Source organism: Chrysochloris asiatica, unplaced genomic scaffold, assembly GCF_000296735.1.
Source record: "Chrysochloris asiatica unplaced genomic scaffold, ChrAsi1.0 scaffold00043, whole genome shotgun sequence".
NCBI lineage: Eukaryota > Metazoa > Chordata > Mammalia > Afrosoricida > Chrysochloridae > Chrysochloris > Chrysochloris asiatica.
The window spans coordinates 725,630-738,156 of NW_006408561.1; the positions used below are offsets into that span (position 1 = coordinate 725,630).

At 35.6% G+C, this 12,527-nt stretch overlaps 1 protein-coding gene across 1 annotated transcript in view; it reads left to right on the top strand.

Moving 5' to 3' along the window:
- RSRC1 (arginine/serine-rich coiled-coil 1) overlaps positions 1-12,527 on the top strand; it is a 534,244-nt gene that overhangs the window by 245,551 nt on the left and 276,166 nt on the right. Inside the window, exon 4 of the mRNA XM_006861773.1 lies at positions 7,786-7,822. Within this exon, the coding sequence (XP_006861835.1) occupies positions 7,786-7,822 (37 nt within the window). The remainder of the gene's footprint in view (positions 1-7,785; positions 7,823-12,527) is intronic.

Here is a 12,527-nt window from a genome sequence, read left to right on the forward strand (position 1 = left end):
TTTTTTTAAGTCAGTCTCTTCCTAGTAAGATTTGATTTAAAAATACCTTAGTCTTTTTGTTTAGAAATTACTTGAGAGAATAGAATAGCTTTATCATAGCAATCGCTTCTGGTTATAGAACATATTTATTTTGGCAAAATAATGAAATTTCTGTGCAATAAAGGTACAATAGTATCTTTTTTTTCCCCTTGCTTGCCATGGCATGATTGATTCTTGGCATATTCCTGCTGGAAGCAGACCTAAGATTGAAACCGACAGGTGCCACGAGGTTTATTTAGAACAACCGCAGCCTTGTCCCAGTTAGTTTCAAAATGTCTGCCTCATAACATGTTGAGCCCTTGCATTTCCTGCTTTCGAGCCTTGTGTTATGCCAACATTACTATCTGTGCTGCCTCAACTACAAATTGGATGAACAGCCCGTGACACTTTTTCAATATTATTACATTAAACCAAGTGGATTTTGATTGATAACCTAATATTCAACTAATGCAAAACATCAATCATGGCAAGTATATTAATTATTTAATATTGCAGTCTAATTCAGAAATCGATGTGCTGAATGAGGGGAAGGGAAACTCATGGTTCCCAGAAGATTTAAGACAGGGAATGATTAAAAAAAGACCTGCTGTACTCCTGTGTGTTAGTTCGATACAAATCTTTATTCATTTGCCAATAATCTCTTCCCATTTTCCACTTCAGGACCATTTTATCAGTTTTGAGACCTATAATTGAATTAAGTCTGCTTTCAGCACAGGGCAAAAAGAGTTGCACAAATATTGATGAAGTCATGACAGGGACAACCCAGGAGACAGACCACTAAAGAGGACAGGTTTTATACCATTTGTTTCAAGATCCCCCTGTCGATGTCTTGGACCTTGCTATTCTGTTTTTAAAATTCATTAAGGGTTTTGAAATCACTTATAAGACTTTTATATTTAAATATCATTCATCATAATAACATATTTCTATAGCATGTTGTAATTTAGATGATGCAGTGAAACTTGTGCAAGCCAGAAGTCAAAGACACCGCTTTGTTGTTTGGGGTCTCAAGCTTTCTACCTTCGATGGGTGCATTCTTAACACTTTTCTATTGCTCCTTTTAATGGAAAATATTTGAATTTTCCTTCTATGACCGGTTTCCACTTACACAGTTTTTGGCTTTTGCAGGTATTACTGAACCTTCATATACATGATTTTGCTGCGTCTTTTCACACTCTATATGACAGATAAGACAAGTATTATATACAGTAAGTCCTTGGTGTAAGATTTATGAACAATTCACACTTGCCCTTTAAAGTCATGTAAATTTGCCCTCATTTTAAAAGATTGAACTAAAGCCCACTTCCAACAAATTCTTCATTGCAATCACCTTCACATACTGCATTATTGTTGTTGTTGTTGTAAAGTGCAGTTGAGTTGGTTCCAATTCATAGCAACCCTATATAGGGTTTCCAAGTAACAGCTGGTGGGTTTGAACTGTCAACCTTGTGGTTGAACTCCAGTTCTGACCCTACAATGCCATACTGCATTTGCTGCATATATATAGCTTTAAATCATGGAAAAGGATTCAGAGCTTTTCTTGCTTTAACCCATTGCCAGTGCATAGGTTCTGACTCATAGCAACCCTAGACAGAGTTTCTGAGCCTATAAATCTTTGCAAGAGCAGATAGCCTCAACTTTCTCCTGCAGAACAGCTGGTAGGTATGAACCACTAACCCACAGGGCCACCAGGGCTCCTAAAGTAAAGCTAAATAAAAATGGTATGCATCTTTTTTGATTTTCCTACGAATTAAACTTAAAGACACATTTAGGAATGAATCTTGCATAACTGGGGATTGCAATTCTCACATCATAGATATGCAATCTGAGCTTCAGAGAAGTTGGGTTGATATTTTCCAAGCTCATGAAAATATTTTATAGTAGAACTGAAATTTGCGTGTAGATGTTCTGCTTCTAGAACCAGAATTATATACCTTACTGTTTTATTTACTCATAATGCTTCATCTGTGTTATTTTGAGATGACCAGTCTTCTTTGTCTTTTTGCCCAAAGTAAAACTAAAATTTTTCATGGAGAAGTTGCTGTAACCTTGGCATCCTGATATGTAATACATTTTAAGATTTATATGTATGCAAACTTTTTGGGTATAAATAGTAATTTCTTGAAGAATTGTATTTTATTCCTTTCCCCCTTTCTTGGGAGGGCCCTTAAATATATTTTGTTATATTAAAATTCCTCTCTTAGCTCTTTTTGGGTTTATATTTATTTGGTCACATCTGTTTCTACTCCTTTATTTTAAACCTTTCTGAAGACTTTTGTTTGATGTATGTTTCTTATAAATAACACATTTGCTGGATTTTGTATTTTGCCAAATCTGAAATGTTTGATTAGTTTATCACATATGTTGTTGTCAGGTGCCATCGAGTCAGAACCGACTCATAGCAACCCCATGCACAGCAGACTGAAACAATGTCTGATCCTGGGCCAACCTCAATACCGCTGCCACACTTGACGCCATCAATGATGCCACTTGGCCGATCCATCTCGTTGGGGATCTTCCTCTTCCTCTCTGACCTTCCATCTTACCCAGCATGACATCCTTCTCTAGTGACTGTTCCCTCCTGACAATATGTCCAAAGTATGAGAGACGAAGCTTAGCCATCCTGGCCTCCAAGGAGCACTCTGGCTGCACTTCTAAAATGGATCTATTGGTTCTTTTGGCAGTCCATGGTACTTTTAGTATTCTCCTCCAACACCACAACTCAAAGGCATCAATTCTTCTACGATTTTCCTTATTCACTGTCCAGCTTTCACATCCATATGAGGTTATTGAAAATACCATGGCTTGGGTCAGGCACACCTTAGTCCTCAAGCTGACATCTCTGCTCTTCAGTACTTTAAAAAGTTCCTGTACAGCAGATATTCCCAATGCAATACGTCATCTGATCTCTTGACTGCTGCTTCCGCGAGTGTTGATAGTTGTTCCAAGAAGAATGAAGTCCTTGACAACTTCAGTCTTTTCTCCGTTGATAAGAATGTTGTTTATTGGTCCAATGGTGAGGATTTTTGTTTTTCTGACATTGAGATGCAACCCATACCGAAGGCTGTGTTCTTTGATCTTCATCAGTAAATGTTTCAAGTCCTCTTCACTTTCAGCAAGCAAGGTTGTATCATCTGCATATCGCAGGTTGTTAATGAGTCTTCCTCCAATCCTGACACCACATTTTTCTTCATAGAACCCAGCTTCTCGTATTATTTGCTCAGCATACAGGTTGAATAAGTATGGTGAAAGAACACAACCTTGTCACACACCTTTCCCAATTTTAAAACATTCAGTGTTCCCATGCTCTGTTCAAACAACTGCTTCTTTGTCTAGGTACAGATTCCTCAGAAGTACAGAAATGTTCTGGAATACTCATACTTCTCAAAGTTGTCCATAGTTTGTCATGATCCACACAATCGAAAGCCTTTGCATAGTCAATAAAGCATAGGTAAACATCTTTCTGATAGTCTCTGCTTTCAGCCAAGATCCACCAGACATCAGCAATGATATATCTTGTTCCCCGGCCTCTTCTGAATCCAGCTTGAACCTCTGGAAGTTCTCTGTCAATGTATGATTGTAGCCGTTTCTGTATTACCTTTAGCAAAACTTTACTCGCTTGAGATATCAAAGAGATTGTCCGATGATTTCCGCATTCCATTGGGTCAAATGTAATTTCCATTGTAGAAAGACTTGTAAGTATTATCACTCACACCAACTCCTTATCAGATATGATGCTCTATTGTCTTTTTTTCTTCTTCTTTTCTGTTTTGGCTAGGTAGAATTGTCTACTGTTCTATTGTTATTGTTGTTAAGTGCCATGGAGTTAGTTCTGACTCATAACAACCATGTATAGAGTTTCCAAGGAAAAGCTAGTAGGTTTGAACCTCTAACTTTGTGATTGACTATTCACTGTTTCTTCTACAGTGCCATACCAGGAGTGTATAATATAAACTTAAAAATATACAGCGTAACATAAAATATTTATATGCCCCCTAAAGGGAGTCCTTCCTGGTGTGGCGCTGTGGGTTAATGCACCAGACTGCAAAGCCATTTGAAATAACAAGGTTAGCGGTTCAAACTCACCAGCTCCTCCTCAGAAACCCTATACAGGGTCGCTGTGGGTTGGAATCAACTCGATGGCACTTAAACACTAGTAACAACAAACCCCATGTAAAGCTCATAAAAATGTATTGCTTGAACAAAACAAACAGGTTCTTTAGCTTGCTATCACTGCTCTGATCTCTTCACAAACTAGTCCTGCCCTACTTCATTCTGACTAGTCATCCCTAGCCTTGCCTATGTTAGTCTGTTCTGGTATTTTAGTTCCAGACACTTCTGGATGGACTTTCTTTAGATTTATATTTTAGTCCTTAAGTTCTAGACCACTTCTAACCTGCTTTTATCTGGTAACTTCTTCTGGGACTTTATTTCTCTTTACTTGCTGTGTTTTCTAGACTTCTTGGATTTGTGTGGTGAGTATTCTGAGACCTTGTATGCTGAGAATTCATGTATTTTTATATTTTCTTACATGATAGATCATTGTCAAGTGCCATCAAGTTGGTTCCCAATCATAGTAACCCTGTATAGGATTTCCTAGGAGCAGCTGAAACTTGTAACTAGAAGTCCAGTGCTTGCCCTGTGACTATAAGACTTACAGTCATAGTTCTTTTATTTTAGTATTTAATTTAAAAATAATTACTTCATTTTCTTCTTGTACCCACTGATTCTGCTGAGAAGTTAGGTGTCATTGTTTGCTCTTATATTCTGAAGGAATATAGGAAATAGAGTTTCTGTTTTAATCATACCATATTTTTTTAATGCATCATGTAATTTAAAAAGTTATTTGAAAATATAACAAAGTAATAGCTTACTTTTCTTTTTGTTTGGAAAGAACAGTTTCTTATTATTTCCAAAGTACAAATAGTTCAGAAATCTGGAAGATTTCCAGTAAATTTATGGCAAACTCATTTAATGGTGAAACCTACCCTGACAGGGAGTCCTGGTGTGGCACTGTGGGCTAATACATCAGACTGCAAAGTTGTTTGAACTGCAAGGCCGGTGGGTCAAGCTCACCAGCTGCTACTTCAAAACCCTATATAGGATTGCTATGGATTGGAATCGACTCATTGGCTCTTAACAACAACAACCCTGGCATGACATGCAACTATTTGTAGATTTTGTTTATGCAACTTTGTGTGAACATTCATATGCTTTTTTCAGAATTATTAATGTGTATAATGATAAGATGCAGCAACAGACCCTGCTGGCAGTGTTATATAACATACATGGTGGACTAGTTTGTGCCTTCCAGTTGCTTCTGATTCATAGTGACCCTGTATGGGATTTCTGAAAGCGGATGGATAAGTTTTAACTGCCTACCTTGAGGGTAGCAGTCCAATGCTTATCCTATAGTGTTATACCAGGACTCTTGTAACATACAAGAGAAAAAATTCCATTGTCTTTGAATTTCATTTTCCACAAATTATTGAAGCCCCTTTGTATAGTACATACACCTTATCTTTCTGAAATCTGAAACTACCCCCCACCCAGGTGTCAGATAATGAATTGTAGACATGTACTTTGAATCTCAACATTTTTGTACTTTTTCATCACAATATTAGTTTCTAATAAAATCCATTATATGACTGTGGAGTTGTGGAGGGAGAATGAAGTGGATGTAATATAAAAGAAACTCCAGAATGTATTCTCAAATGAAAGTCTAAAAGAGTATGCATAGTTTGCTTCTGTTTAGGATTAAAGACAACAGAGGGGGGAAGATATACACAAGCACGGCATAGAATATCTTTGGATGTTTATACAAAGAGCTAGTATCAGACAGACCTGTGAGTCATCTATGGGAGCAATTCATTTTGTGTGTGTGTGTATGCATATGTGGTACGCACACATTTCACTATGTGGATTATTTTTTGTTTAAATATTAAGCTGCACAAAAATATAAGAATATATACTTCTCATTAAAAATTAAAAAATGCATTTGACTTCCAGATCTAATAAATGCATTGTTTTAATCGTTCATGTATATATTAGTCTTCTATCACAACTTGTTGTAATTCCTGTCATTTGTTATCAGGACTACACCCTGAGAATGAGTTTCAGAAATCTTTGAATTTCTAGACGTTGGATATATGGTATTGCCAAGGTTACTAGAAGTGGGAAGTAGAGAACAGAGTGGCCAAAGATGAGTGCTAATGAGCAGGGGTGGGAATTTGTGCCCCGTGTGCCAGGTTAGGCAGTGGGAGCAAAGGCTGGAAGCCATGAGTATGTGTGGGCAGCTGAACACAGAGAGGGATATTTTGAAAGACAGTATTGCAAGACAGAGGGAGGCAACGAAAGTATATTTTAGGCAAAGAAAATACAAGAAATAAATTTGGGACCTTTTAGAGAAAGAAAGAGAGATGGGGAAAAGATTAAATTTCAGGGATGCAGCAAGGTTATTGATAGTTGGAAGGTTTCTACGTTGTTTTCTAGAATGTAGATAGAAGTACAATTTCATGATAAATTAAGACTTGGAACTTATGGTAAAACTAAAATACTGCTTGACAAAGCAGAGTGAGAAAATTTAAAGTCCATTTATCACTAGTAAATAAATGTAGACTTAAAAAAGCAAAAACAGCTATTTGTTACATTTCACTAAATGTACATTTAAATTGGAGTTCTGGTGGGACGCTGTGTTGATAAGCATTGGGCTATTAACCTCAGGGTTGGCTGTTCAAACCCACCAGCCACTCCTTGGAAGCACTATACAGGGACACTATGATTTGGAACTGACTCCAGAAACTTAACAACAGCAAGAACATATTTAAATTATTCTTTTTACTCGCACAAATACCTACACTTTTAGTTCTATCAATATGCCCTGTTACATTGAAAATTAATAAAGAAAATATTTAAAACATGATATTTGATGTTTGTGTTTTCTTTAGTAAAACTTTATTTTTTTCAGTATTGCAACAATCTTGTTACCTGATGTGTAGTGTGCACTGTTAATTATTTAGATTAATATCAGGAAAAATTGTTGTTATTTAGGTATTTAATTATGTACTCACAATCGTTTTTTATGTGCAGTCTTTATTTAAATATGCAATCATTGGTAGATGACTAGCATGATGGATATTTGATAACGCAAATGCAGTAAAATGTCTTTGTAGAACTGTCATGAATTACTGGGTAGATAAGTATTCACACTGCATTTTTAAAAACATTTCGTATCTTTGAACATTTTCAGAATAATGTTAGAAAAAACATAACTTCAAATATAAAAGCTATTGTTGTTAAGAGACATTGAGTTGGTTCTGACTCATAGCGATCCTGTATAGGGTTTCTGAGCATCAGCTGGTAGATTTGAACTGCTGACCTTGTGGTTCATAGTCTAGTGCTGATCCTCCAGTTGCATCTAAGAGTCCAATATAAAAGCTGGTGTGAATTAAATAGATGTTATTGTGCAAATAGTGAAATAATAATATCCTTGTATCCTTTTTGTTCTCCACTGACTAAAATATCTGCAACATTTTTCATTAGTGAAATACCTATTTTCGAGGTGTATGTAAATATTAGCTATAAAAATTATTTTCCCCTTTTGATGCAAATTATTTTGCCCTTAAAAACAGCATTATTGGATACATATAAAAATTATAAGAGATTATAAAACATTTTTGAGGTAAGCATAAATTATAGCAGACAAAGGTTTAGCAACTATTTAGAACTTTTTTTCTTCTATTTTAGGGAATCTGGAAACATCAAAGCTGGATTAGAACATCTGGTAAGTTCTAATTTTCTCTTGAACATTTGCATCATCTTTGATATCTGCATTCTAAAAGAACACTTTTGAATGAGCTTTGAATACCTTGTATTGAGAAAGTCAACCATTTCCCAAAGGGTCAGCTTACTATTATTATGGGAAGGCTCTTACATTTTCATTTATCCTATCATTTCAAGGGAATTTTAATTTTTTTTAAATTACTTCTTTTTTTTTAATGTAGAGATGAAATAAAAAATGGATAACAATCCTTGGATTGATGATTGCTTTCATTATGGGCAAAAATTGTTTGGTGTAGATTTTTTGGCATATCTTGATCTGACAAAACAAGCTTGTGTGTTAAGAAAGACACAATTAAATGTTGCATGCATAAATATGGTATGTTTTAGCAATTTAACAGCTTTGAAAGAAATACTGCAGAGCTTTGTTTTTCCTGATGTCTATGCTTTATGAATAATGCATTGATTTAAATTCCATTCAGTTTTAGAATGTAAAGTAATTAAGATGCACAATTTGGGGTTTAAGTAAACATTTTAAAAGTGCAAGTGAAATCCAAACTGATTTAACATTAAAATCCATCCATTGATCAAAAAATTGGAAAAACTGGTGCACTGTAACAGGTCCGAAATTCACTGAACTGGCCATATTGAGTGCTCATTATAACATTAAGACTTCATTTAAACAGAGCATTATAAAGTCATGCTTTGGTTTCTGGTCAAATCCAAATGTTGAATAATTAATAGTAGAGATTCTTTTGTAAATACAGTCTTAAGTACTTTTTTAATGCAAGGCTTCATTCGTATATCATACTGTAGCTTTGTTAACTATTAATGCGCTTTGGTTCTGCTTCCACAAAAGCCAACAGTAGCAAGCGGCTACTTATTTTTTTACTTGAAGTAGTTTTAAAGTTGGAAGAGTTTTTGTTTTCTTTCAGTAGAGAAAAGAAACTAAGAAAATTAGATTTTAAAACCGGACTCTACATTTGCATATTATTTATTAAATAACAGAATATAATATTTTCTATAAGAAATTTGGATTATACATTTGTCAGAATTAACATCATTGCCATCATTAGGAGTTTTTGCTGAGCCTCTGTTTAGCACTTCGTAGTGGTTTATACACATATTTGGGACATATGTTCATCAGAATAAAAACAACTGATCTAAAACATTACAGTTGTATAAATTGTTAACTGACACCAAGGAAGGACAGCATAGTATCAAATAATTTGTATTTTATATACTTACAGATTGTGAGGGGGTCTTCAAAAATGTGTGGAAAAAGTCTGTTATATTTTAATTCCATTTTTCCATTAACTTTTTGAAGCCCCCTCTTAATACTTATTAAAAAGCCATTATATTACCTTAGTAAATAATGTTCCTTAGTAAATAATGTGTTTTTACACTTATTAGTAAGATCTCATTTTCAATGTCTATTTCACCTATTCATACTGTACTTATAATCTTATGTAGTAGCCATGGTGGTGCAGTGATAAAAGGACTCAGCTGCTAACTGAAAGATCAGAGGTTCCAATTCACTAGCCACTTCACGGGAGAAAAATGTGACAGTCTTCTTCTGTAAAGATTTGCAGTCTTTACATTACAGGTGTTGTTGTTGAGTGTCATTGAGTCAGTTCTGATCCATAGCAACCCTGTATAGGGTTTCCAAGGAGTGGCTGTGGCTGGTGAGTTTGAACCATCGGCCTTGCTGTTCAAACTGACCTTGTGTTTCAAACCAACTCTGTGATCAAGTGCTTAGTCTTCAGTAGTGTTGCTATAAGTTGAAATCGACTTCATAGCAGTGGGTTTATATTTGGTTTGGTTTGTATAACCTTTCACAGAAGTAATTTTCTTATGGTGCCTTGAGCTACCAAGGAAATTCTCCAGAGCAGATAGGACTCTTAGGTGTCCAGTACCTACTTTTACCCCTGTGTTGCTGTTAAGTGCCTTTGAGTCAGTTACAACTCATAGCCACAACTGCATAGGGTTTTCTAGAAGCAACTGGTGGGTTTGAGCCACTGTCCTTGTGGTTAGCATTCCAGTGCTTATCCTATAGCACTACAGTTCCACTTTTATATTTCAAATTTTCATACTTTCATAGAAGGTTTCATCTGACGAAAAAGTTCTCCAGCTAAAAAGATTTTAAAACATTTGATGAAGCTTCGGCACTTAATAAAGCCAGGAGTAAAAACGTTAATTATTCTTCTCTTATTCTTGACCCTGAGTTATGCTTGATTTTTATCTGGGTCATAGACAGCAAATATATTTCAAAGGCAATGCTTTTTAGGGATGGCAAAGACAGGATTAGCACAGTTATAATATGAAGATGATTTTAATGCAGTTTGTGTAAATTTTTTGAAAGATTCTGTAACTTTACATTGTAAAATTGATCCACTAAATGTAAATATGAACTCTTAACATATAAATGTGTACTTTGTATACTAATAATAGTTAAGTCAATGGTATTCCTCATAACTCCCTAAAAGTGAGGTTGAAGTCTCAATTTACTAGTTCAGAATTAATGAAAACGGTTTTGTCTAGTTCCTGTGTGCTCCTGAGGTTTGTGTCTCTACGCTTCAAATTCATCATATACCTTGTAGCCCTTGCTTTCTAGCATATGGAATCCTTTGAGTTGTCATTTTAGCCAAACATAATTAGGAGTATTTGTAGTAGATTGATTTTGAAAACTTGTATGGTATAAAATTAAAAGGAGAGGAGCAGTGTACACATTAGGAATTAATCTGGTTATTAGTCTTCATCATTGTTTGTCTTCTCCAGATTATTTATTTTGATTGCCATATAGAAATTGCATGGGCCAAGTGTGGTTAAAAAGTCCATATACATTTTAATAAGTTAAGAAAAATGACAGATGCAGCATGTTGTAGTTGTTGCTGTTCTTAAGTGCCTTCGAGTGGGTTTGGACTCATAACGATCCTCTGTAGGGTTTCCAAGGAACGGTTGGTGAGCTTGAATCACTGTGAATTCAAACAACCTTACAGTCCAGCACATTAACCTATGGCGCCATAACAGGTCTCCAGCATGTTATAATAGTTGCAAAGATATATATATATGGAGTCCTGGTGTGGCGCTGTGGGCTAATGCGTCACACTGCTGCTCCTTGCTGCTCCTTGGAAAACCCTATACAGCGTCGCTATAGGTAGGAACCGACTGGACATATATGTGTATGTATTTGCTGTTGTTGTTGTTAAGTGCCGTCGAGTCAGTTCTGACCCCTAGCGACCCTGAACAGGGTTTCCAAGGCTGTAAATCTTTACGGGAGCAGAAAGCCTCATCTTTCTCCTGCGAAGCAGCTGGTAGTTTTGAACTGCTGACCTTGAAGTTTGCAACATGATTCGTAACCACTATGCTACCAGAGCTCCTATATATAGTTTCACTGTCTTTGTATGGGCTGTTTTTGGTGAATGGTGGTGGTGGTGGTGGTGGTGTGCCATGAAGTCAGTTCTCTGCATGTGGTTTCCGAGGCTGTAAATCTTTATGGGAGCAGAAAACCTCATGTTTCTCCCATGGAAGAGCTGATAATTTTGAACTGCTGACCTTAGAGATTAGGAGCCCAACTCACTAGGGAGAAAGCGGATGTAGGTGTATAGAGAAAGATTGGGAAGTTAGGTGAACTGTGTTCCGTTGGAACTTTCCAATGACTGGCTAACTTTACTTAGGGTCACAATATCTCAAGTTCTTGATTCAGCCTTTGTTCTATCCTTCATTAATTAATTAATTTTTAGGATGATATTTTTTCTGGAGTCTGTCTCTAGCTTGTAATTCTTGCTTAAATTTCTTATAATATACTGCTGAATACCATTTTATTTTATTTTCAAAACCTTATCCACTATCCTTGGCCACTAATTCTTGTGTGTTTAAAGTTGTAGAAGGATGATTCTCACCTGAAGACTGCCAAATGGAGACCTTTCCAACTCTTATCTGTCATGTTTAGCAGTCGGCATTACAGTGTTAGAAAGAGCCCAAACTTCTTCCCTTTTTTATTTATCTATATAGTATGAGTAAATATTGATGCATTTTCTATTTTATGAAATAGGTTATTATCCCCTGCCCTCCTTAATTATCCAAATTTGTCCAGTGAGAATCCTTTCAAGGTGGCGCTGTACTCTTATTGTACTTTCTCTCTCCTTTTATATCTTTTTCTGGCATTTCCCAAGTTACCTCATTTGGATGAAACTCATCCTGTAGTTATGTTTCACTGGAAAAGTTCTTGCATACAATGTTTCCTAAGTTCCTGCCCGTTCCAAGCTGTTTTTCAATAGTCTTGATACTTGAGTGAAAATTTAACCGAATATAAAATCATTGACTTGCATTTTCTTTTCTTGAATATATTGGAAATATTATTCCACTCATGCCTTGTTGTATATATTGCTCTTGAGATCTCTGGTACTAGTGTATTTTTTGCCTTTATTGGTAATTTGATTGTTTTGCCTTGAGACATCCAGGATTTTTTCATTGCCTGATGAATCTCCTTTTGCAAGGATAATTAATTCTGATTGATTGTTTCTAGTTAATTTTCCCTGGCACACAGTGGGTCTTTTCATATGTAGATTTAAGTTTTCTCATTTTCAGAAAGAATTTTCTTGGATTATAGTATTAAATACCAGTTCTGGATCATTATTATTTTTTCTTCTTAAGGGATTTCAATTATATATTTTTTTCTTGTATTCTATTTCAACCTGTATCTAATT